The sequence below is a fragment of the Lampetra planeri genome, chromosome 13 (genome assembly GCF_965212315.1).
Source record: "Lampetra planeri chromosome 13, kcLamPlan1.2.h2, whole genome shotgun sequence".
Taxonomy (NCBI): domain Eukaryota; kingdom Metazoa; phylum Chordata; class Hyperoartia; order Petromyzontiformes; family Petromyzontidae; genus Lampetra; species Lampetra planeri.
The window spans coordinates 11,948,777-11,976,108 of record NC_136119.1 but is presented as its reverse complement, the minus strand read 5'-3'; the positions used below and the strand labels follow the sequence as shown (position 1 = coordinate 11,976,108).

The window sequence follows — 27,332 nt, the reverse complement described above, 5'->3', positions numbered from 1 at the left end:
CCTGCTGCTGGCCACAAGGAGAGGGCTTCAGAAGAGATAATATCCAGGGCTAACCTTGGCTCCTCCCACCCTGAACCAGTATACAGTATATATACAAGGACTGTTTTCTTGGAATTTCTCTCACTTGATACAGCTATCGTGCTGTGACGGTTCCACCTGAAGACGGAAGCATGTGTTGTCTCCGAAACGTCGTGATTTTTATTTTATTTTTATTTTACTTTTATTAATTTTAATTTTTTACCTACGTGACTTTACCGGAAAAACCTAAGAATACTTCAGAAGAGAGTTTGTGTCGTTTTGCTGTCCCTCCTACTCCGTTGAAGAAGCGCAGACGACTACAGTGGGTTTACTGTGCGGTCCATAGTTTGTGTTGCATGGCCACAGTCGGAATGCTGTGGCTTGTGTCTTTAATTTTCCATTCATGAAGGAGGTGATGTAAGCATTGGCCTGATAGCTACGAGTAGTCATTATAATAATACATATATTTGGCACACATTTTAGTTCAACGTATTACAATAAAAAAACTACGAGGTTTACAGGCAAATTTCCCCGCAAAAATGACATCCAACTTAGTAAGCTATGACGACTCTGACCGTGGCCGTGGTTCCCCTAACCCCCAATGTCCCATAGGCCCTGTAATATAGCAACCGCGGATTTGCCTACCGTGACCTTTTCCAGGAACCTAACCCCTCCGCGGTTGGCGAGGGAATGCTGTGTTTCTTACTCAGCCCGTGGGCTCAGTGTCTGACGACAACGCCGATGAGAGAGTCCAGTTGACAGTCTGAAAACAACACCGCGGCCCGGCTACGCAGCAGCGCGTTGAATACGCAACCACTGTGCGGCATGTGCCCACTGCTGCTCATTCCACGCACACTCCAGCGCTGCGCCGCAAGTCTGAGCTCGAGTACAAGCGAAGCCGGCAAGATCCACACGTGCTTCTCCAAAAAAACCCAGCATCGGTGGGACAATTTTCAAATGCTTTTATAGATTCTAAGTGCAACGAAGGCACAACACTTGACGTGTCTGGACCACAGCTGCGTGCGCGCCGCGCGTTATTGGAATCTGAATGTTTATTTATACTGGAGGAATCCGATGAGCTGTAAAGCTTTTTGTACACAGATGTCCAGTGGGGGCGGGTAATAAAGTTACAACAACAAATAACAGTCGTGCAAAGTACAAAGTAAACAAAGCACCACCCAAGCACATCGAAATAAAACTAATCCATCCCCATCCCACCACGGTAAATAGCGTAAAATAATAATAATAACAATGCATACCTCTCGAGTGATACATAGGCTCATGTAACTGGTTTGGAGGTTTGGCAGGTCGCTTCTTGGCAATTCGTCTCGAGACGTGTTACGCTTTAATTGCTTCAGTTCAACAGTGAGTTTGATTTAAAAGGGTGTAGGTGTTTGACGACAGACAGCCAACTCAAGCATTGCAGCTATGCCGAACAGCCCAACCCTCAAGGGCATTGCACATACTTAAGCTGCGGACTTCACGGCTCATTTTCGACATGACAACAATCATGCATGACCTGTCTGTAGCCGCTGTGAAAACATCGGCTTTGGTGTGATTTACATAAAATAGCAGTGCACGTCATTTACTTACGTCACGGACTGTAACGATGTATGGAACGACTTAATGATGTTCACGTGAAGTCTCGTGTACTGCACATTTTCAGAATGTAAATTCTACATATATATATCTATTTAGACACATACAAGACAAATAAAGACTGTTGGGGCAAGTTGCTGTTAATGAGCACTCATGAACGCTGGCACGGCACACGAGAGGGTGGGTGGCCAGCACCGTGCCCGGTCGCCTTTGTCGCTCCAGTGGCGATGTTTATACACCGCACCAGGAACTCATTTGAGGCTGAGTTGACCTAGGGGAGGGCCCAGGACCGGTTCAGATAATCGTCACCGGTGGTGGTGTTGGCCGTGAGCGGGAATTGAACGCGGGCCGCCGGGTTTGTAAGCGCATCGCGCTAACCGCTACACTACCGCTCCCCACAGACAAATACACAAAATATACACAGATAAATACACAAACATACACACAATGTACAAAAACAAATGACGACGCTAATGGCACGTGACATTTCCACCACTGATTTAGGGCCACCAGCAAAGGCTAGTGCTGCTGTTGCTGCTGCATGTTTATCGGAGCCGGGGAACAACTTGGATTTAGAATTGACTTATAAATAAAGCACTCATGAAGCGGGCGATTCTTACAACGTTTCCCCACGTCACACTTTCCGTGCCACGGCACATTTCTCGTGACATAACGTGCCGTGTAATCCAGGTACCAACACAGAAATTCAGTAATTTGGATAATCATCCTTTTTACGAGAATTTACATTTCGATTAATTTTGTTTTCTTTTAACTGCACATCTCAATGTAGGCATGCAGACGAACACAAGTGGCTGGTGTAGTTACTTGGTAAGGCTTGAACTTTGCCCAGGGGAAAGAACTGGATGTCTCCACTTCAACCACTGTGTCTGTAAAATGAGTTACGCAAAAACTCGTTTATAAATCAAAACCATCGTTGACTGTAACTGCCTCGCACGTTTTTGTCTTGGGTGCCTGTGTCTTTGCTATTTTTTGTCGCATTTGTATCGGGATAGCTGCGCCAACATTTATCAATGCGCAGTTATCAGAGTGAGATTATTGTTACTATTATTATGAGAATAAATTATTAAGGGCTATAAAGGCAATTTCATGTAATACAAAACTATGGAAACTTGTTTTTTTTCTTTATTATTCTTCCGTGTGAATGAATTAATTAGTGAATCTAAAGCATGGGGCTCAGTCCTTCACCCGCTGCTAATGTTGGCTCCTCGGGCGTGGCGTTGTAAACGGATGGTTGCAGGTAAAATATAACATTTGAATTAACGTTGTGCTTCACGCTTATTCCTGTGAACTGTTACAAGATAAATATGATTGTCTACATCTTCCTGATTGAGTGCGAGCGTTCTTGAAATGTACTTTGTAAAGAAGACCCACATCTGTCGCCAACTGCACTTATTGATGACAGGCGTCACAGCCAACAGCATAGCTCTCACACGCACCACACGCACCACGTGGGCTGTGGAATCGAGGTTGTCCGAGACGGAAAAGAGCACTACGGGTTAACGCGCCACACTTGGAGTATTCGTGGGCTACAGAAGTTAGATCACCCTCTCGGTTCATCTGCCTGGAGCCGAGTTGACTCCGTGATCGAGTCAACTCGTTTCTTTTCTGTGAGACTCCGGTACTGCAACTCACGCGACTCCTGAACCACACCCGTGGATCTTGGCCAAGGCTGCACAGCTGATGCTGCATGCAAGTGGCTATCTTGGGAGAACAAATAGACTGAGGTTGGCAAATGTGTTTATATTGTTGCACTCTTTTAAACCTTTATTTACATTTGCACGAGGCCGCATTCAAATTTACTTCAATTAATTACGTAGCATTTGAGCTGTCAAATACGCTGCGTGAGTAAACACTTACTTATAAACCACGTAATTACGCAATGCATTTGTGGGAGAAGCACAGAGCGAGTGGCATGCACTCCTATGAACATTTGCACAACACCTAGGATTCAACTCACGAGCGAGCGGAGTTGTGTAAACTTCCCCCGCTGGTAATGTGCCACGTGACCTATTCTACCCCCCCCCCCCCCCAAATTCGTGAGCACATCCTGGTGCCAGTTTGCTGGGAGGATTGAGTTCCACTTGCAGATGGAGACAATCCTCGTTCTGAGCGAGGCGCGGGGATTTCTCCACAGTGGCTGGAGGCCTATGTCGTGTCTCCTGCTGGGACTGGAAGGTCCTCGTGCTGAGCAGAAAGCGGAAGCACCGTGACATTTTGGGAGGCTGTTGAATCCACAAAGCATGATTCGGTGGTGGCGTAACGATTCGCCGGCGGTGGATGGGACCGGCGCACGAATGGCAGCCAGTCAGTGCACGTGGCCAGCGAGAGGTCGAACATCACAGATGAGGCGTCACACAGCAGCGAGAGACGCTGACCCTGTGGGGAGGCCTTTTTCCAGCAGCCGATAGACAAAGCCAAAGTGATCTCTTGTTTAAATGAGCATTGAGGCAGTGCTCATCTTCTGTTTACAGCCCTGAGCCAGTGGTGGAAATTCCACATTCCCATGGTGGAGGCGAGGCTATCCGTAGGACAAGCGCTGTTGAGTTCCCCACAAAGTGTTACGTGATTTTATTGACCCCCCCGAGGGATTGATGGGCTGAGCCAACTCCAGCTAGGATTTGAACGCGCAACCTTCCCATCGGGAGCTGCTCACAGTCCTACTGAGCCACCCCGAAGGTTGTACAGTGGCTGGCGATGATAACGATGACGACGATGAAGCATTCTTTCCTAACCACGCACGAAAACAGGGACGCTCACGTCAAAGGAACTGACCTTGTAGAGTGAGAGTCTCTTCACTTCTCTCGAACACCTGCGACGAGAAAATAAAAGAAAAAAGGTGAATCAGCATTTACCGATAATGTCCTCTGTATTCAATAATGTATTCTGTATTCAGTCCTGTCTTTGGTTTTGTAAGAAGTTCAAAGAGCAACAACGCATGACCGTACTTTGCGTTGAAGTGCCACACTTGGTTCAAGTAAGAAAAACAATTAGCCGAGCAACATTTTTTAAAATACATTATATATAAAAGCTCGATTTGCAGTGGCACTGTATTGTAATGCTGTATAGGAGTCGATCGTGAATATTTGATAATTCCTGTAAGGTTGCCAGCGCGATGCGCCGACAACCAAGCCGGACCACTGCGCACTCATTTGCGCAAACGTAAACTCTCCAGCAACATCTTTGCATCCAAATCACATTTTAAAAGTATAGTCTGGCATGCGAGATACACTCATCAGGCATGCATACATTTATTCTGTTTAAGCTTTAAACACGTTGGTGACTTTGATATTTTTTTATGAAGAAAAAAAACATTTAACGTCGTAGTAGTAATTTTTAAAATATATTTACTGCTTTACCTCTAAGGGACAAAAAGTCACATTATTAAATTCGAAACCTAACCTCCCGATGCTGCCGTTCTCCGCGGGGCTGTAAGACTGCACGTAGTAGAACAGAACCATGACTACTCAGCTCGGACTCGAGACGCCATGAGCGGCCGCGGTGCTGAAATGAAGCGTGGCGTCGTCATCATTGCGCTCACAATAACCCGACAGCCGAGCTGCGTCGTTACTTATTTAGAGCGGGCAGAGTTCCGCCATCAACGGTCGAGTGACGGGGCCACCGGATCGTGCGTGGGGGGCCAGCAGCGGACGCAAACGCACCGCGTTTACACTTTCGCCGAGAGAGAAATGACAAAGCCTCACACGATCAAGGCCTGTCAGCGGTGTGCCCTTAAAGTGCACAAGGCCTGGTACAAGCGATGTGATGACGTCACCGCCACTTAGTTGCGATTGACGGTTGTTGTTGTTGTGTATTGATCTATTTTAGGAGTTTCAAATCAAGGTTGAGGATAGACTCAGTCCTGTGTCCACCCCCCCCAGGGTTTTGATTAAAAAGAGTCCACGGCAGAAGAAAAGAGTCAACGGCAGCAGTCGTTCTATGCAGACAGCATGGGGGGGTGGGGGGGGGGGTCACCGGTGCAGATGAGCACTGCCACACGCTCGCCTGAGCCCCGAGACACAGACTTTCATTCCCACTAAAACCGTGAACGTGGCGGATGGTGCCACAGTGCAACGGGCATCAGCACGGCCGCCACCAAGCCCGGCTTGCGCCGACTCAAAGGTTTGACTCGCAGAGTGGCTCGGCCATTTGTGCATCGAATCGCCAACCCGTGCCGTCTGTTGTGAAGCAAGGTGGCTTTGAAAAGGCCCTGGCCCCCTTAAGTATGGCAGGACCCCCAGGGCGATGAAGACGAGTACGCAATACCAGCACACCCTGCTGCAGTCCCATTGGCGTGGATTTTAAACGTTCTGCATTTCAGATGTGGCATTATGAGGTAAGGCACTTTCGACTGTCAAGGAAATAATCAAACCGATGCGTTAAGGGCAACCAGGTGACAGCCCATTGAGACATCACACAGCACTTGTTTGTAAGATTCAGAAAGTATTCTTTATGGGCTAATCCAGGCACCATCGTCATCATCAGCCATCGTCTATTCAATGCTCGATGAAGGCCTTACCATTCCCTCAAAGACCTTTGATGTCACAATCAATCTCACTCCTACGTATCAAACCCCCTCGTCACTCCATCCCCGTGGTGGTCATCTCCTCGGGTGCTTTCCGGCCTTTGGCTGCCATTCCATCACCAGTCTCGTTCACCAGCCCTCGTCCTTCTTGTGCTGTGTCCGGTCCAAGCCCGCTTACTTTCCTGAACATTCTCTACGATGCCTTCCATTCGCATTGATCGCTGATCGCCTCTTTTCTGTCTCTTAGTGTAATGCAAAACATGCACCTCTACACGCTTATTCGCGGACTTTTCATTTTCTGTTCTATAGTATAAATATAACAGTGTCCACGTTACTAATCCATATATCATGTATATGTATGTCGAACTTCTTTCGCACCGTACCTAGCCAACCACGCTATCATATCGGGTAATATGTTAATGATCGAACGCGGCTGCATCGGGATGTAACTGATGACATTAAGAGCAGGATAAAAACAGGGCAGAGTGCTTTTGTAAAAATGAACAACATCATGAAAAGCCATCTACCGATGTGCCTGAAGAAGGACGCTTTCAATGAGCGCATGAAACAATATTTCAAGAGCCAATGGATGTAAACCAAGACACCGTGACGCTCGTCCATAATGCTTCTGGAGATTCTGTTGCACTTCGAAATCTTGTTCATCCAAACTGCGTTGCATCACGAGACGCTCGTGTACACGTGCGTCCAGTGATATTTGTTATACCCACTGTTGGACAAATGGAGAGTAAAAACCGACGCCTTGCCCTGGGTTTCGCTGAAGCTGGTGTAAGGATTGCGATGGAGCGGGTTGGATCGCATGAACAAGTCGGGAAGTCCAAGCTTGAGCTGCCATTGTTTGCGAGTGAAACTGATACGCGTTCGTGTGTGCGTGTGTGTGTGCGTGTGTGCGTGTGTGTGTGTGCGTGTGTGTGTGCGTGTGTGCGTGTGTGTGTGTGTGCGTGCGTGTGTGTGTGCGTGTGTGCGTGTGTGCGTGTGTGTATGTGTGCGTGTGTGCGTGTGCGTGTGTGCGTGTGTGTGTGTGTGCGTGCGTGTGTGCGTGTGTGCGCGCGTGTGTGTGTGCGTGTGTGCGTGTGTGCGTGTGTGTGTGCGTGTGTGCGCGCGTGTGTGTGTGCGTGTGTGCGTGCGTGTGTGCGTGTGTGCGTGTGTGTGTGTGTGTGCGTGTGTGTGTGCGTGTGTGCGCGCGTGTGTGCGGAGCGAGGCACACGCTATGGAAATATTTGTGTCCTTCGCCGGAGGCTAGGCAACCGCTTCTGAATAGCCTGGGCACTGGTCAACGCGAGCCATTGGAGGAAAGGGGCGAGATAAAAACACAAGGGCCAAGAGGACACCCCTGAAGCAAGTAATGGTACTCCCCACACCGAGTGCCAAGCCTGCCGGCGCCCTCGTGAGTTTTCCAGTGGGACATTCCGATTCGTGAGGTGGCAGCGGTGGATCCGAGATTCAGTTGTATTGATTAGGTACAAGCCCTGTGAGCCATGAGGCTCTTGACTCGGGTGCAACCGCAACAAGCAAAACATGAACAAAGAACATCTTAAAGTGACGACGCGCAACACACTTAGGAGGGCACTTTGGGAAGAGAGACGAAGGGGAGGGAATTCCAAAGTGTAGCACAGTGTGGATGAGAAGAGCAAGCGGCTCATCGTCGGAAGGTTGAGAGTTCCAACCCTGGTCGGAGTTTGCGTCAGCCGATCATCTCTCCCCCCCCCCCCCCGCTTGCACCTCGTGTTAAAAAGGGTACCACTTCGTGGGGGGAAATTAACAGTCCTCGTCCTATTGGATATACAGGGACTCCTCGACTTATGAACGTTCGACTTACGAACTTTCAGAGATACGAACAAACCTGTCCCGTATGTCCAGTTGTTTGTTTGAACCGAGAGTCAAGTTCAACCGCCGCGCAATAGATGGCGGTGGTGGTATCTACATCTGCAGAGCATGAAGAACCAGTAGCATCTACATCTGCAGAATGTGAAGAACCAGTGGCATCTACATCTACAGGAGATGATACAACGTTTAAAGCCAATCCCCATGTTTAGTGTGTGCACCGTACAACATGTTTGGAATCGACAGGAGTAAAGTTGGACTTACGAACCAATCAACGAATGAACAGATCTCTGGAAGCGAACTCCCCTCTACAGTACTCGGCGCCTGCCATAGGAGCGTGGGATTTTCCCCACTGGCTCAAGTACGGCGTGAGCAGGAGATGAGCACCATCTCAATGCTCGTCCGTGCAGGAACACGGATCAGTAAGGGTGCACAGGTGAAAAGTAAAAGCACGGATAGTGCAGAATTGGATTAGAGGAATTTTTTTCCCGATTGGGTTTCGCGAACATTGCCGCCGGTCTCTCGGCGTTATTTAGTCGTGCCGAAATAACATGAACGGCAAAAAAACAACATCGTTCAAATTATGCCGATGGATTGGGCTCCAAAGACTGAGCCTTGAAAATCAAACAATTACCTCGAATTTTCTGACGTGTGAATTTGTTAAATGGCATCATAATTCGCTTGGCTCACAGTGGCCGTCCCATGACGATCCCTTGCAGAAGTAGGTGAGCAATGCGATGCTGGGATGCACAAATTTGGCCAAAATTGACTGCCTCCAGCGAAAGTCATATTCCAGCGATATATCAACACTCCAGAGTGTGGCATTTGCTGCATATTGCCAGCTGGCAGCTTCCGCGATTAAATGCAATAAATTTGCGCACACCCAACATCAAATTGCCTTAATCAGCCAGACCTGGCATGCTTAACTTTTAACAAAAAATCTTGCATCTTTATTTGTGGGGGGGGGGGGGGGTTGGAAAAACCTGAATTTGAGTAATAGCTGAGCGGTAGTCCTCGTGACCTTAGCTCTGGGTGGGAACAAAGCTATTATTATTTACAGATGAACGTTTTGGTGTGGGTCAGGTCATGTCCATCGCATCATGTTCGCGTCATGACCTGACCCGCAAGCCAATGGCAAGCCGTGAAAACCACTCAGCTGTGACCCGCACAGTGGGCACTGACGGGCATCGGCGGGTAGCCCACGACGCAATACATCAAGGTATCGTGAAATATCTTTGTTATGAAACAACACGTAACCACGTTTCATAACAATGTTGGTTATTTTATAGACAGAGTCTGAATGTTTAATTTGACAATACTGTGCCTGAGACAATAGCCTGTGACAATATCCTGTGACAATGGACTGTGACAATGGACTGTGACAATAGAATGTGACAATAGCCTGTGACAATAGACTGTGCAATAGACTGTGATAATAGACTGTGACAATAGACTGTGACAATAGACTGTGACAATAGACTGTGACAATAGACTGTGACAATAGCCTGCGACAATGGACTGTGACAATGGCCTGTGACAATGGACTGTAACAATGGACTGTGACAATGGACTGTGACAATAGACTGTAACAATGGACTGTGACAATAGACTGTGACAATGGACTGTGACAATGGACTGTGACAATAGACTGTGACAATGGACTGTGACAATCAATTGGACGGCTCCGTGAACAAGATAACAGAGGTGTGTACTGACCGGTTGGTGTCCTCAGAGACTGAGTCCTCGGAATTCTCCGCATCCAAAGCCGAGACAAATCCACTATCAGTCAGGAGCTGCGGCAGAAAAGACGCGTGTCAGTAGAAAAATAACCGATGCTTGTACGTGTCTTTGCAGCATGTCGTCCTCATATCGTTAAAATTATAAAAGGTGTGACTTTTGCAAATACACCTATTTTATTTATTAATTGCGACCAGTTGTGGCTCTTGCCCACTCTATATTGGCTCACGCGTCGTGCTTTAAAAAAAAAAGGTACTTATAAACGCGTGAGTTGTTCAAATGTGATTTCACATTGGGATTCAGCATCCTTCAAAAAGTTAACAATCAAACGATCGTAGGCCCAAGTTACTTGAAAATAAAAAACGATTGTGCCCTAACTTTAGAGGATCCAAAGACGAAAAAGCTGTTATTTTTTATGAATGCCAAATTTGGATTCAGCACCCTTAAAAAGCTCCAGATATTAACATTATTAAGACTCTAAAAAACTCAAAAGTTAAAAAAAATTGTTTTTTGGATTTGCATATTTATGAGCGTAGACTTTATTAAAATTGACCCAAATGCCATCTTACTAAGGCCTCTATAACGTCATTACAATTTACATCAATCACGAAGCAAAGACCGTCAACATGTATTAGATGTGTGACGTTTGAAATTCAGTTTGTGAGACATCCCATTGAATGAATACGTGGCTAAAGGGGACTGAACTTTTTTTTGTGTAATAAGCCTGCTCACAAATTACCAATTAGTCACACATCCAATAACTGCCCTGAAAATTATTGCATATTATTACTCACAACCATTAATAATAATAACAATTTTTATAATGCGCATTCCATCCTCGGATGCCAATGTGCAATGGACATTATTTACCAATGCCCATTGTTTGTATGGATGAAAACTGTCTTGGACCAGATTCACAATGTTGTGTTCTTTCCATCTTAAGGTAATTTGTTTAAGAGTAGTGAGCGGTATCTGAATTGGTCCTGCTCCTACCTTCTTCACCAATGCACGCTGACCAGCGTGGTGAAGTATGATCAAACAACCCCCCATGGTTGACACTGCATGGCAAGGCCTTTATCCAAAAGTGGATTGATAAAGGGCTGTAAAAAATAATTATTATTTTATCTAAACATCTACTGTGGAGATGGAGCAATGAAATCAGATCGTGTGCAGGTGCTAGGCAGATATTACATCGCTGGATCGTGAGAGATGGCGACATCTTGGGGAGCCCTCCATCCAGCAGTGGATTGACCATGGCTGATGATGATGATGATGACATATAGATCAGAAAGAAACATTAACGAAAGCAATTGAACACAAATCTGAAAAGTTCGAAAGAAACGTGCAGAGACGCGTGCTTCAAATGACATTCAGCGGCAGAACAAGGCAAACATCGACTTCAGAACGAACGCAGGTTAAAGACACGTGCTGTTATTAGCGAGCAGTCTTGTGCAAGACACGTCGCTAGAAGGGGACGATGACCGCTGGTTGAGATTCGTGATGGAGCGGCAGCCCAAGGGAGATGGGAGCCATGAAATCGAGAGAGAAGCAGCTGCACCCGCATTTTTTTAAATTTCTCAAATATGAGGACTTTGTTTAGAGCAGAAACAACAACAACAACAACCAAATCTGCGGTAGTGGGAGCGTGTACCCGAGGCACTCGCCCCTGACATCTGAGCCAGAAACTGCCACAGATGTTTGCATTGACAACTCCACAGCCAACCGGTCGCGTGAATGCATGGGTCAAGCCGTGTCCCAGTAAACGTGCGACGTTGGGCCAACGTTCCGTGTTTACCGGGGAGTGGCTAGTAATAGGGTCAGGCGGTTTTGTTACTCGTGCTATATTCATTATCTGGTACAGCCACTCAGCGGCAAATCCTTTCCTTCCGTTGGAAGAGCGCATTGTACAATTGTTAGCCTTTAAACGCGTACAATGGCGTATTACAATCCTATCGCGATTGCCTTCGGGAAAATAAACAACACCACGGCTGGTTGAGCGGTGATTCAAAAACAAGTAAAATGCTTGTTAAGGAAGTGTGCGACAATCACATGGTAACGATGCAAAACAGCTGATGATGTCAAGACATGTGTTCTGAAGGTACACTGCGTTGGGTGGCTTACGTCCGTGTTGGAGGTGGTAATCGGTGATCCCAGGCGTGAATCTGCATCCTCTCTGCTCTCATGACCATTGCCATCTGTTGACAGAAAATACACGCGCAGTCTCGCGGTCACGGCACTGCACTGCAGGTTGTGTAAATGTAATGTACGTGGCATTGGTAATTGGAGCATTGCACACCGGACTCGACTTCCCCCGTGCGAAAAGCGCCCCCCTCCTGAACCTCCCTCTCTCACCTCTTCTCCACTGCCCATTCTCTTCCTCTTACCCTCCCCTCGCCCCTCCACTCCCTCCCATCCCTCCCCGAAAGCCCTTTCGTGACCCCCACCACGTGTGCCTTCTGTTATGGTCACTCATTCATCGGCCCTTGCAATGCCCCCTTGTCATCTAAATTTTATTTGATTTGTCTTGCCGATTTTTTTTTGTATCTATGTAAAGCGCCTTGAGCAAAGGCGCTCTTATATAAATATAAAATAACACGAGCGAATGCACACACGCACCGACCTTCAAGGGAACTTGTCCTCATCGAATTACAATTTGTTACGAGTAACCGAATATTTGCTTACATCAGGGGAGTTCAAACGTTTGCAACTGATGGCCCGATTGTATTGCTTAAGAGCCATGGGCTAGAGACACAATAAGTACAAAAATTAATGAACAAAAACAAATATATAGACTCTATTATATTTCCTGGGCCAGAATGAAAAAGGATGACATGAAGAGGGGAGCGAGAACAGGTCTGAGTGCTTTTACAAAAATTGAGTTTCTGAAATGAAAATCAACACGACAACAATGTGTCTCAACGGAAACAACGCACCTGCTGTGGTGACAGATAGACCGGAAATCATGGCCACTGACAATGACCATGGAACAACGGCCGAAGCTGTTCACTCAAAAGAGAAACAACAAGCGGAATGTGCGGATCGGAAGAAAGTGCGCGCGAATCGGAGACTCATCGATACGGCGACTGTTAATCAACTTGGGCGGGCGGAGGGTTAGGAGCCGTCGCTCAAGGGGATGATGGACGATGGGCGAGACTGGTGAGAGAATGACGGCCCGGGGAGGGATTCGGCGCCTCAGAAGGGATGACCACCGCAGGCAGAGAGCGATGAGATTCGCTCGTACGCAGGAACCAGGTGGATTATGGCATCGCGAGACTGCGAGGGATGGCGACGGAGTGCGGGCTTTCATCCCGCAGTGGATAAACATGACTGATGATCATGACGGTGATGATATTCAGAAGATATCTAATAGCCAATATTACATCAGGTATTGTACAGATGGTATAGTTTTAACGTGTTTATTACTTGCAACAATGTTTGCATGGGTTTGCAACGGTTCTCCCCATGTCCTCGTGGATTTTTCTCCGGGTCCTCCGTTTTTTCCCTCCACATTCGCAAACGCGCGTGCAGAGTATTTGGCTGCTATCAATTTCCACGCGACAAGCCACTTCGTTGAGCTATCATGCACCTCCGATGGCCACGGTTGGCTACATACAGTGCGAAAGAAGTTCAACATACTGTGCATATTTCATTGTGGCCAGGTTGCTTCTGAAAAAGAGCTATATAGCTCAGTGGGCCTTACCTAGTAAAAAAAAAGTCTAGTTTTAGTGTAGATATAAAAAAAAATCAACAGAGATGAATAGATATATCAGAAGACATGTAAACTATTCAGACGTATTCAGAAGATGTGGCAGCTGTATTCATAATACAGACGGGAGATAAGAGAGAGATGTTTAGAAACGGTGGATAAGGTGGTAAAGACATACGAGGGATATTCAGAAGGGATGTAAGAGCTATAGGTGAGAGATTGTTTCAGGAAGGGTACAAGGGATGAAAGAGACATTTCATACATTCAAAATAGATACGGAATAAAATATACTGTTGTTAATTTTCATTCACTGTATGACCATACCATTACGATCATGGAAAAAGTATGTGTTCTATTATTAATTTGCCGGATATACGCCTCTAAAGCAATACCAGACCGACCACAATCATTGCACAATATATACAGGTCGAATAACAATCACCGTACTGTATCGTACATTCCAACATCTCCAAAGAGATTATGGGAATGCCTTATCAGATCACTCAACAATCATTTGACAGCCGTGTGAATCGAGTCTACTTCGTGTGTCATGCCTTCAGTTTGGGGGCTTACAATCCCTGAGTCTCCCCCCCCCCTCCTCATCCTGTGCCACATCGTACAATGCCATGGCGAGCACTCCGAACACCGATGAACTATGGCAAACAATGCAGTGACATAACGTCGTCTGCCGCTGGGTTGCACAATCAGGCGTTGCGACCTGATGTCCCGCACCTCAGTGTAGCACGGCTGGCTACGCACGGTGCGAGAGAAGTTAAACGTGCAAACGAAACGTGCACGCGGACCGCGGTGCACGTGCGCGCACAGCTCCAAGACCTTTAAGACGTGAAGATGATCATTTCAACCCCGAACTTGGCCAGTCTCCGCAGACCTCACCGGCTCCCTATGACATACGTCACGGCTGAACATTTGAAGTTACATTTTATTTTCTACATGTCAAAATATTTTACACACACACGTGGAACCGTACCGACATCCGAGGCGGTGGGATCGGGCTCGTCGGGCCCCAGGGCGATGGGAGCTCTCCGTGCCTCTCGGCCGCACCACGACTCGCCAGCGGCAGCTGCGTGCAGCCGCGTCTCGGGGCCCCCCCATAGCGGAGTCTGGGCGACGCGGCTCACGCCGAGACGCGCATCGCGGGACGGCGCCTGGAGCTTGGGGAAATGAAAACAACAACAACATCATCAACAACATCATCAACAACATCATCATCAACAACATCATCATCAACAACATCATCATCAACAACATCATCATCAACAACAACATCATCAACAACATCATCATCAACAACATCATCAACAGCAGCGGCAGCGGCAGTAGCGATTGAAAGGCTACAAAGGCAGTGTTAAACCGGCGTGTTACGCACCATCGGTTGGGTCGTTCTGACATTTTCGGAAGTCGTGTTTGAATGCCAGCAATTTGTTGTTCGTCTTTCGATTTAAAGCTTTCGTGACTGCAGGGATTCATCTTCTTGGTTCTTTCGGTAAAGTCACGTAGAAGGGAAATAATAAAATAATAAAAATAAAACATAATAAAATAATTCTCACGACGTTTCGGCCACAACGCAAGCAGCCGTCCTCAGGTGACGCTGTCTCCCCGACAGACCTGGTCTTCACCTGAGGACGGCTGCTTGCATTGTGGCCGAAACGTCGTGAGAATTTTTTTATTATGTTTTATTTTTATGATTGTATTACTTCCCTTCTACGTGACTTTACTGAAAGAACCAAGAAGTTGTTGTTCGTCGTTGATGTTGTTGTTGTTGTCCCAAACTCACCTCAGGGCTGATGCAGTTTGAATAAAAACCGTAGATTTATAAATTGGTGAAACCGCGTCAGTTTCATGACGGTATCTGTTCATTCATCGTGTCCTCAGTGACTCGTGGCTAATGGAGCGATGGTGCGTGGTTTGGTATGCAGTGTTTGCAAGATTTACAAAACCATGCAATTAAACGTGACCAAGACGAAGGTCAGGATTAAAGACAGCTGCGCCCGAGACAGCGGCAATAATTGTATTTTTTATGTGACAGTGAAAAACAAAAACAATTTCTGAAAATACTCTTAGGTGTTTTCGGTAAAGTCACGCAGGTAAAAATAAAACGAAATAATAAAATAATAGAAATAATAATAGAAATAAAATAATAAATCACGACGTTTCGGAGGCAACACAAGTCTCCGTCATCAGGTGGGCCCGTCACAGCTAAATTTATTTGATGCAGTAAGTTTAGCTGTGACGGGCCCACATGATGACGGAGACTTGTGTTGCCTCCGAAACGTCATGATTTATTATTTTATTTGTCTTATAATTTCTATTATTTCTAATATTTTATTATTTATTTTAAAAAAATTCCTGCGTGACTTTATCGAAAAAACCTAACAGTATGAATCCTTGCAGTCACGAAAGCTTCAAATCTAGAATTTTTGAAAATGTTTCAACTCAAGAAGGCACGAAGTCTGTTGATGCTGGGGATGGCTGTCAGCGAAGAGAAGGAGGATCTGAAAAAGCAGTGACAATAAACCTGACACTGAATCAGGGTAGAATTGGTTATTGGAAGGAGGCATGAAATGGAAGACGCGAACATGGAGGGTCATTGCAAGGACTGTGGTAAACAGAATTATGAGAAAAAGCGATCTGAAGAACAGAGAGATAAAACCAGCAGGACAGGATGTTCAAAGAATTAAAAAGCCCTGGAGGTCCGTCAAAGTTTAGCCAGAACAATGATGACTGGTATGACTCATCAGAATCAATGTGCAATATCAGACGGCGAAGAGAGGAAACTGAGGAGATAGGGAAAATGAGTTATAGTCAAAGAGATAGTTAAAAAACGACAGTAAAAAAATAACAGGTAAGGTGGCATGAGTGTGCGGTTATTGTCATCAGCCATGCTCAATCCGCAGCTGGATGTAGGCCTCCCCAAGCCACCGTCCCCTCTCGTGATCCTGAGGTGCAATAATTGACCAAACAAGTGCAGAGGGGTGATTATTGCATCGCTCATCTATTCCCTGGCTGCCACTCCATTATTCGTCTTGGCCAATGGGCGTCGTCCCATCTAGCCGACGTGTTCTGTGGAGTGGTGTGTGTGTTGCCATTGCTGCCGGGGCGGTGAGAGAAATTCGCGTGGAGGAACTGCTAAGGATAATGCTGCATGGCAGAGTGAGCAGCTGTCAGAAGATGTGAAATGTCACGAGGGATAGATGTTCGTCTGGCATCTCGAGGGATACATCTAATGGACGTTCCAATAATACATGTTTTGCAGAGTTTTGCCGAATGCAAACTGATACTGTAAGACATATATCGGTGGACTTAGGAGAAGACCGGGGTTGGGAGTTTGAGGCAGAAATGTATATTTGCTGTGTGTAGACTTTCGCTTGAAACTACGACAAGCATCTTTAGAACAAGATCCATGGAATCATAATAATATCCAGGCATTTTGAAAACAATGTTTGTTATCATCATTATTAATATTATGTAAAAGTCTCCATAATATATTATCCATGCTTAAGCAAGATGTGCTTATCTCAAATTGCGGTCCTGAGCCAATGGTTTTAATTCTACATAACTAAGGCGTGAGGCTCAGTAGACGTCGTGCAGACCTTCTGGGCAACACTGTTAACTCATTTTTTGACCAACTCAGAAGGATGAAGGAGTCACACAACCCCGAGTATACGTGCACACAGTGTAAAGTGAGAATTATCGCCTGAATATATTAAATATACTGGAGACAATATCGTGTAAATACTATGTATAAAATACTATAATATACTGTGCAATATACTGAAGACGTGCCTTCGGCAGAGACATCTGCAAACACATTTCACATCGTAATGTTCTAAAACGAGCGCCTCCTCTTGATAAGCATCTCTAAAATGAGATCGTGTAAAGGTACGTATGTACATACAACGATAGCGTATGTTGAACTTCTTTCGCACCCTACTTAGCCAGCCATGCTAATCCGCAGTGCGGCGAAAGACAATCTTTGATCATTTAAAGGCCTGGTCTCGAGTCTTCACTTCACCTCAGAGATGTCATAGAACCAGGAGGCATCGTAGCGATAAGAATATCTCACAATAGCGGCAAGGGAGAGATACTCCATGTAAGACGTTTTGCCATGCGTGTTGTATTATTACAGATTTCCCAGGACAGCAGCTACCTCAAAAAGAACACGATCCTGGGAAAACCAGCAGACGTGGCGACCCTAGCTCATGTCCATATGGAACCTCACCATTTCTGGACGATCGTCCCTCTGCTCATCCGCCGGTGGAATGCTGCCATCCGAAGTCTGTGCTGGCAGGCTGAGCCCCTGCATGTCCCTCTCCTCGCCGTGCCACCCGCTCAGGTCATCGTTATTCCAGCACGACGGATCCTCCTCCTCCCCCGCCTCCTCTTCCTCCTCCTCTGCCTCGTCTGCTGGCGGCGAGGCGAACGGGTCGTAGGTGCCCTCCGTGTCGTCCTGCGTGGGGCTGTCGAGCCCCGAGTCGGTGGAGCCAGACCTCTGAAGAGGGCACTCGCTCGACAGAGAGCTCAACTCGAGTCGAGGACTTGCCATGACTCGCGTGGGATATGCTCCGCGCAACTGCTACGGAGTTGGAAACAAATGATGCCAACAGAGTGAATTCCGAACGAGAATTAATTGTTTAAATAATATCCACACACACACATATATAGTTTGCTCTAGAGTTGCTCTGGATCAGCATTCGTGGCAGCTGCAGTGGTGGGCCGGCTCGTAATGCACAATGATGTCACGCGCACCTATTTACACATATTTTGTGACAGGCCCCGAGCAGAATACGTCAGCCCAAGGATTGTGCCGACCTCACCCAACTGGTTTTTTTTTCTAAGCCCTTTGCATGGGACTTAGCATTTCGATTATATCAGAACCAATGCCGGATTAGGCTCGTAGCAAATGTTTTAAAGGGGCCCTAAATAAAAAAAAACGTAAAGATTAAAACACAAATGTTTAACTTGCATAGTAAAGTCATTGTATTTTTGTTTATTTGCTATACAGCCAGATAATACGACAAATCGCTCACCTTAAACACCCAGTCGTTCATAAAGGTTGAAGGCAGTATAGTACTATAGTAATAGAGCGTTGGGCCCTTGAAAGTGCGGGGCTCGTAACATGTGCTATTTTTATTAATTGAAACCCCATTGTTTTTTTAACACATTTTCAGTACATTCAGTGCATATGAATAAAGCCACACGTCACTCAACAATTGCCTACTGGACATCTGTGAAAAAGAGCTTCACAGCTCAGTGGATTTCTCCAGGACAAATTCTGAACTCTCCTTGGCAACGTGAGCGTATAGAACCACAAGCAATTACGTACAATTTACCTGAGCATTATTCTTCATCCTACACAGCAACATCGGCAATAAAGCACAAAATTAGCCATTGGAAAAAAAACAATAGCTGTATATTTTTAATGCAGTATTATGTTTATTGATTTATTTCGCAATGTCATATTTTCAGCAAGAACAGTAAGCTGGAACTTTGAACTTTAGATGCATAGGAAAGTAGCAAGAGCGATGGATTTCTTGTTAATGATTTACTAATCTACTGTGAGATGAAGTCATCCACAGTGCCCTCGATGTTGTTGGGGCTTCATTGTATCCGCAAGTGATTATCCTTGAAGGATGTACACATTTTCAATGAGATGTTGAGGCAGGCTGAAAACGTGACTGAATCAATGAAATGTCATCGGAGAGCAAAACAAACCAAAGTTAATATAAAGTGTGGGGAATTGGATATTAACTTTTACAGGTTTGAATTGAGGAAAACAAAACCAAGTGACCTTATGTAATGCTCTGCTATTGGAGCCCTTGGTCCAGCAGGGTGCCACGGTTGCGAGATGTTAACTACCTCGCCTGGTATACAGGAGATCGTGGGTTCGATCCCGATCCCGACTCTGACGCCTGCTGTATATTTGGAGTTTGCGTGTTCTCCCCGTGGTCGCGTGGATTTTCTCAAGGTCCTCCGGGGTTTCCCTCCACATTTAGAATCGACGCGCGTTTAGAGTATTTGGCTGCTATAAATTTGCACATGATAAGCCACTTCGTTGACCTATCAATTGTGGCCAGGTCGCGTCTGAAAAAGAACTGTATAGCTCTATAAACCTTACCTGGTAAAATAAAAAAAATAGTTTAGTGTATAGTTTAGTTTTATCAGTGGATTCATCATGGATGATGATGATGATTATTCAAAAGGCTTCATTTACTTAACACTAGCCAATGCTGTATGGTATCTAAAGATAGGTTCAGTGTTGGAACAAATGGTTGCCATCTTTTCCGCTGATCATATTTCTCAAGTCAGACCAAGTCGAACAAAAGTGCCGCATCCAGTAATAAAGTTAAAGGCAAATACCTCCAGACCTCGGAAGATATCGATTTCTGCCACCCGAACACGTGGCCAATTCCCAGACCGTCCGGGTCAAACCAGAGCAGTTGGCAACCCCAGTGTGTACGGAACGGGCAAGTTCTCACTGGGCATGTGTGCTGAAGTATGGTTACACTTCCTTGACCAATATGGCATGCGGAAGCCTTCATCCAGCAGTGAATCGATCGTCTGCATGCTCATGGACGGTGCATATCTTTAGTGGTGGTCCGAAGCCAGTGATGGAAATTCTACATTCATATGACCGAGGCCATTACATCAATACGACTCTCACTCTTGACTTATCATTATGGTATTAATTTGATCAGCTTCGAAGGGGATGATTTGTAGTTGATGAAATAAGAATAGGCTTCACCCTTTCTGGCAATAACACAGGTCTGAAGATGTTCAAACCCAAAATAGAGATACCTATTACAAGGCATTAGGTCTGCATTAACTGCACGTGGCAAAACATGAAGATACACATGCGCTTATACTATGAATTGTTTTTAAAAGTATTGGCCTACATCAGAGATAATCTCCTTTTATGGGCTTGTCGCACCAGTGTTAGATCAGAGCACCTCGATCGTAAGTCAAGTGCTCTCCCATAGCGTCACCTGGCAGGATTCACATTATGCCGTGGGAATACAAAGGAATCACATTTAACACACGATTGCTATGTGGTTTAGCAATACTGACTAAAACCATTTGTGCTTGAGTTGACGATATATTTCAGATCCCACGGCTGGCCTAGGACAAATTTAGACGGGGCAAATTTGCATTGTTTTGTGCAGTTTTTTGTGCCTGGGATGAGATCAAACTCACAATTGAGGGCCTGGGAAATTAACCTGTAAATAAATGTATATCATTTTAGCTTTTAATACACACAGTATTTTCTCACTCTCAGAGAGAGGACTGCAGGCAAGCTGGAAGGCAGCCAGGCAGTGAGCCAGTGCCAACAATTTCCAAAGCTCTGTGGTCCTCCATCTATTAAGACGTTCTAGACGTGGAAGGAAGGAAACAAGGAGCACCCAGAGAAAACCCACGCGTGCGAGGGGGCAACGCGCTATCCCAGGGGTCGGCAATCTACGGCGCTGGAGCCGCATGCGGCTCTTTAAGGACCGCTTCGTGACATTATTCACGTGAATTGTGGCTCTTGACATATTGAGGGTTTTTTTTTACCGAATTCGAAAAAAAGGTCCCTTCTTGTTCTTTGAGTTGGCGAGCCCTGCTCTCTCCCATACAGGTGGAGTCCATATTTGCTGTCCTTACGTCTCCTGGTGAGGTAGGGTATGGCACCTCGGTGGCCATGGGAAGGGAATTTCACATTTGTGTGATCCACCAAACCCCTCGCTCGCCTCCAGCACCAATGAAGGACTTGCCAAGATATAGGTCCAAAATGAAATCAGGACTTTCTCAATGCTGACAATGACATTAGCAATGCGACGGCCAATCAGGTTTCGACATCGCCGCAGGAGGCTGACAAGGAGACAGTTTAAAATTATATATATATTTCACTTGAAATCTAAACAATGTGGACGGGGTTTGTTTTTGACAAGCAGTTTAGGAACACACATCTTTATTTTAAACATCAGACAGTTGTCGCTTTAATGTGCAATTAAACATTTTTTTTATCAAAATATATATTTCAAACAGAAAAAGCAGATTAAAAATAATATCGGCATTTGTATTCAAGATAAAAAAAAACACATTAAGCTCTCATTAAGTTTAATACAGTACTGTACTACATTTTTGTTCTACCTACATAGTTGCACAGTGATGTGTTTATATCTGATCTAAATTCTTCATTTATAGTCATAATTTATAATATTAAAAAAATGAAAGATCAGTTACAAAACTGTTAATTTAAAAATATTATGCAAGATAGCTTTTCACCTTTCATTTCTGGATATTGTATCAGATTATAATGAAATTGAACTGTAAAATGAGGAATGTTGTTTTTCGTAAAAAAATAATCTGTAGAGTTATCGAGGATGGTGCAACAAATATGGGTTAATAAAATGCCTAAATTGTGGTCAAAGGTTTAACTAAATAACACATACAATTTCAAAACACTTCACATATTACAGTGGCAGTCTTATTCATAATTACTGTTTATGTGCTGTTCATAAGAAAAACGAATATCATTGCAGTCACGAAAGCTTTAAGTCATAATATCATTGCTTTTAAAGAGTTAGTATTTCATTACCATATTACAAAAATGCATTCATAATTGTGAGTCTGAAGCCGTGTGTGATGTCCACAAAACGTTCTGCCCAACCATCTGTGATGATCGCAATCAACCTGCACATACCCAGGAAGAGTCGGACCGATCAACTGGAAAAGTTGGCCACGCAAGTGTGGACATCACGCACTCTGCCCCACCTTGAATCTCAACTCTAAACGATTAAAAAGTTGGGCTCGCTACGTTCTGGGGTTCAACTCCCGAGACCGCTACCCAGCGGCACAGTCAAACTCCTGGCGACGAACCTCGTGCCAGGTCATCTTCTTGGTTCTTTCGGTAAAGTCACGTAGAAGGGAAATAATAAAATTAAAACGTAATAAAATAATTATCACGACGTTTCGGCCACAACGCAAGCAGCCATCCTGATAATTATTTTATTACGTTTTATTTTTATTACTTTATTATTTCCCTTCTACGTGACTTTACCGAAAGAACCAAGAAGATGAATCCCTGCAGTCACGAAAGCTTTAAATCGAAACTCGTGGCAGTTGTGTGACACGGACGTGCAAAAAACGTCGTGCGTCTCGACACGGGAGGAGGGACGTTTTGGACGCACGTGCGATGCGTGCGTGTTACGATGGGCGATGCTTATGCACGGCGCCAGCGAAGTGAAGTGCAGGTCAAGCGCTAGCACTGTGTGCCTGACCGCATTTCATTTTCGAAGCGTGCGATGCGGTGGCTAAGCGTTGACGTGCGTCAAGCAGCTGGCAGCACCGAACCCGTTTGATTTTAGTTTTTCAAATTTTATATAAAATATAATGCCTCACCCAGCAAAGCTTGAATTATACAAAATGCACCCATCATAAGTGTTGACCTCCCGCCGCCCCCACCCCCCTCCTCGGCCGCTCGATTGCTGGCGAATCAGAAGACGGCAACCGGAAGGTCGGAGTCGTCGTTTGCGTACGGGTCTTCGGTAGCCTCCGGCGGGAAACTTGACGAGCGCAGCGGCTGCCCCGACCGCGTCGTCGGCGCGGCTGCCCGTTGGCTGTTGGGGAACAGATATTTGACGTTACGAGATCGTCGCCGATGTCCTCGTCGTCGTCACCCAGCAACGGTTCGAGTTAACCGCGCCCGTGACAGCTTCGGTGTTTTCTTTAGCGAGAGACGTTCCTTGAATGCACTTCATATGACTGTTGTTTTTTAGGATTACAAAGGTTTTGCGGGGTATTTTGTAGGTTTAAACAGATTATTTAAGTAGCATCAAGTACAAAAGTCTCTGAGCAGGCGAACTATTTTATCCATCTGCTCAATCCCTGATAGCGAGACGTGTCCTGCCCAAACCCACTCGCTCTTCTCAACAGTCGCTACGATGTCTCCAACTTGCAATTGTTCTCTGACCCGCGCACTCCCCTTTTCCCAGCGTGCATTTCTCCATCCTCCCTTGCAAACCTCCGTTCCGCGCCATTTCGCCCGAGTTGACGATCTCCCGTCGTCTCCAGGTTGGGTGGGCGTGCGCGAACGGGCACAGAACGAGCGCGTGGCCTACCGCAGATCTTTCCGCAGCGCGCCGAGCTCGACGAGGTGTCCCTCGTTGGCGGAGCGCTGCTTGTTCAGCTCGTGCTGCAGCTGTTTGTTCATGCCCAACGCGTGCTCCAGCTGCCGCTCGCTCTCCTCGCCCTGCTGCCTCAACGACCAAAGCTGCTGTTTCACCTGGAGGCAACGATAACGCGCAACGGTGTGACGCCACCGTGTTGGCCTACTCACCGAAGCACGCCACCGACATTGCTGCTTTCCTCCTTTAGACGCTCGATCACAAAACATTTGCCAAGTTGACAACCGACCCGCAAGCTTCGCCCTTGCGGGATTTCCCCCCGAAGTGGCCGATACTCTGAGCGCCACTCCGGTGCCAATGTCAGGAACCAGCCCTCCATTTGCCCCACCCGTCTAACATTCCTCTTGCCGATTACATTCACAACTGATTTCCACCGAATTCTATCCATGACTTTGCTTACTATACCCTGCTTGCACCTGTATTCAACAATTAGAAATGTCTCTCCTAGTTGCTTTGTGGAAGAGAAGCTTTCTGACTCCATACAAACGCAGACATGACACCTCCTCCCTCACTCTACTCCTATAACGTAGTTTAATATTCCATAAAAACCTGGCCTTTCCGACAGCCCTGTTCTTCACTTGAGGACGGCTGCTTGCGATGTGGCCGAAACGTCGTGAGAATTTCATTATGTTTGATTTGTATTATTTTATTATTTCCCTTCTAAGTGACTTTACCGAAAGAAGCAAAAAAATCTTATAAAGTAGTTTCAATATTCCATAAAAACCTGGCCTTCCAAGCCAATATATCCATTCATCTCCTTCTCTTAGCACCCCCTGTATGATTATTGAACAGAAGCATCAATTACATGAAATCCATGGTTAAGGTGCAGTCCTGGAATTGCTTGTTCACACGAGTGCTGGTGGAAGAGGCTCGACTCGAGAAAACGAGCAGGCCCCTCAATCAAGAGGGCATTTGTGGCCCACCTGTCCATGTTTTCTTGGACAAAAACCATCGGAGTCCCCACACTTTACCCCACCACTCGCAACCTGCCGATCGACTCACTGTGGTGTACAAATTGATACTGCTGGGTGGGAAGAAGGCGCCCCTGGAGAGAGGAGGCGGGGGGGGGAGAGCTTTAAGATTACTGCCACCAATTTGCCAACCGTTGCGCCTGAAGATCGAATCGAACCGTGGGACCTCTGGACTGCACCTCTCAGCGTGCTGACCACATCATTCACGTCGCCTCACTGCGACCCCTCCCTTGTGAGAGTGCCGACGATTCCACTTGCCACGGCGTGTCCCGGTCACCCGTCGCCAGAGGTCGCAACCGGGTACCCGATACCCGTACCCTACCCGATACTCGGCTACCCGGCCGGGTACGGGTAGCCGTTTGCGACCCTGGTGCGGCCGGGTACGGGTACGTGTAGGCCGTGAGTCACTGGTGAGTAGCCGTTTGTCACTCATTTCGGGTAGGGTACGGGTACGGGTAGGGAACGGCTACCCGTACCCGGCCGGGTACGGGTACGGGTACCCATTTGCGACCCTGGTGCGGCCGGGTACGGGTACGGGTAAGGAATCAAAACCCGTTTGCGACCTCTGCCCGTCGCACACCTGTTCCCTCTCGCTGTTCGTTTGCGTGCGCTCCGATTCCAGCCGCCTCGTCACGCCCACCACGTTCTCCTCCAGCCTGCGGCCCTCCGCTTGCAGCCGCTCCTTCTCCCTGTGGGGCACAAGCGGAACTCTCGGGCAACATCGACAATCTCCTTGCTGTTCATGCGCAAGCAGATGTTCTTTATTTTATGATTATAGTCTTCAATGCCTATTTATTTTACCAAGTGAGGCCCGCTGAGCTGGATAGATCTTTTTCAGAAGCGACCAGGCTATCACCAATGATAGCTCACCAAAGTGGCTTATCATCACGTGGAAATGTATAGCAGCCAAATAATCTAAACGCACGTTGATTCTAAATGGGGAGGGGGAAAAAAACCGGAGGACCCCGAGAAAAATCCACACGACCACGGGGAGAGAGACATGCCAACTCCAAATATACCGGCGTCAGGGTTGGAATCGAACCCACAACCTTGTGCGTACCAGGCGAGGTAGTTAACATCTCGTCAGATAGGCGAGATGTTAACTACTTCTCCCCGAGATAAGAAGACCCCTTGTAGTCTCATGGCGTCCTTTGCTTGAGCCAGTGGCTTTTAATTCCCCGTTGCCTCCATCTCCCAAAAGGACTTAAATGTTTTAATTTCACCAATGAACACGCAGCTCTTATCTCATGCAGACACGAGGAGCGAGCATTGGCGGATCCCATCATCCGCGTATTTCCCTGCTCTTGTCCATGCACAGACACGCAGATGAACGTGGATAATAGGATGGATATGCCACCACTTCCGGGTTCCTCCTTCTGCTGAGATAACAGGATGAATGGCATAATTGTGGGAGTCCACGTCTGGGTCAAGTATCGGTCGGATTACGATCTGGACGTAAGCACAGATTATTTTGATGGATTTGCCGCTGGATCGATTGAGGGACACAGATAACAGGAAGAGCAGATGAATAATGGTGATTTTTTTTTTACTGCATACGTGCTCTAAAAGGTGGCTAAACTCCATATGAATTTAGCCATTTTATAAACTTTGAAACCTGTGCTCTTGTCCCTTGTATTCATTTGGAAGACTCTCTTGCTGGTATTCAAGACCTTAAATGGACTTGCTCATCCCTGCACCGATATTCTTCCATCAGGATCATTAAGATCCTCAGATTGTGCATTGCTCACTGTCATCACGGTCTCTAGGCTTCACACTTGGGGGTGACATTTTACAAAATTCAAATCTCGACTGAAAATGTATCCGTGTGAAATGGCTTTCTATCTCTCGACTTATTTTTAAACGGCATCCTCACCTCTCCTCTCCTTAGTTGCAGTTAAACTATTTCCGCCTTTTCATGCATAGCGCCCTGAGAACGATTGTTTAAGGGCGCTTTATAAAACTAAATTATCATTGTTGTGTGTATGGCGCCGTGTTCAAGGTGCGCGTGGACAGAGAGAGAGAGGTACCTCTCGGTGGCCTCCAGGTGAGCCTCCAGGGTACGCAAGCGTCCCTCCAGCTCGGAGAGGAGCGCCCCTTGGTCCCGACTGCCCAGGCTCTCGAGCTCGGACACCCGGCCCCGCAGGTCATCATTCTGAGGACGGGGTGAAGACAAACAACCGCCCCCCCACTCAAGCGTCGTGCTTCATCAAAGCCTCGGAGCTAATCGCTCGCAAAGGCGGCCGACGTCGCTCCCGTCTCAGGAGCCTGGGCAGTGCGTGGATGGCTGGCTACCGTGCATACCGGGTGTTATAGGCTGCCGCAGAGGGGTAGCAGTGGGCTGCAGAGGGCGGTGCATCGAAATCCATTGTTGTGCTGTACTATAACCGCCCCCCCCCCCCTCCGACCCCGTCTATGCTCCTTGCCTTCACCAACGCACACTGTACAACACGGTGAAGTATGGTGAAATGACCCTTGCAACCCACAGGGCATGCGGAGCCTCTTATGCAGCTGTGCACTCACAAAATTGACGGCATGTGTACGTTATGCGCCGACTGCCATTCAAAGTATGAACTACGTCGGTTGCGTATTTAAAATATTCGAAAGTCTTATCCAGTAAGACCTACTTACACATCTCGATTTCTGAGTCACAATGTTTTGATGTGCGAGTCAACAATAGGCTGTCTCTCGCGGAGAGACTCTGGAATTTCCACCACTGGCTCAGGCCTGCCAAC

General features: G+C 46.6%; 2 protein-coding genes across 8 annotated transcripts in view; both read right to left on the bottom strand.

Moving 5' to 3' along the window:
• Positions 1-18,175, bottom strand: part of LOC144722071 (myocardial zonula adherens protein-like) — a 34,993-nt gene extending 16,818 nt beyond the window's left edge. For both annotated transcript variants that reach the window (XM_078600184.1, XM_078600185.1), the window contains exons 1-6: positions 17,686-18,175; positions 14,434-14,617; positions 11,861-11,934; positions 10,931-10,996; positions 9,719-9,795; positions 4,411-4,447 (exon numbers count right to left, since the gene is read on the bottom strand). In XM_078600184.1, coding sequence (XP_078456310.1) covers positions 4,411-4,447; positions 9,719-9,795; positions 10,931-10,996; positions 11,861-11,934; positions 14,434-14,617; positions 17,686-18,009 — 762 coding nt within the window. In that variant the 5' untranslated portion in view covers positions 18,010-18,175. The remainder of the gene's footprint in view (positions 1-4,410; positions 4,448-9,718; positions 9,796-10,930; positions 10,997-11,860; positions 11,935-14,433; positions 14,618-17,685) is intronic.
• Positions 18,176-21,376: 3,201 nt separating this feature from the next.
• LOC144722070 (uncharacterized) overlaps positions 21,377-27,332 on the bottom strand; it is a 49,570-nt gene continuing 43,614 nt past the window's right edge. For all 6 annotated transcript variants that reach the window (XM_078600179.1, XM_078600178.1, XM_078600181.1 and 3 more), the window contains 4 exons: positions 26,628-26,752; positions 25,181-25,289; positions 23,564-23,727; positions 21,377-23,062 (listed from right to left, as the gene is read on the bottom strand). In XM_078600179.1, coding sequence (XP_078456305.1) covers positions 22,939-23,062; positions 23,564-23,727; positions 25,181-25,289; positions 26,628-26,752 — 522 coding nt within the window. In that variant the 3' untranslated portion in view covers positions 21,377-22,938. The remainder of the gene's footprint in view (positions 23,063-23,563; positions 23,728-25,180; positions 25,290-26,627; positions 26,753-27,332) is intronic.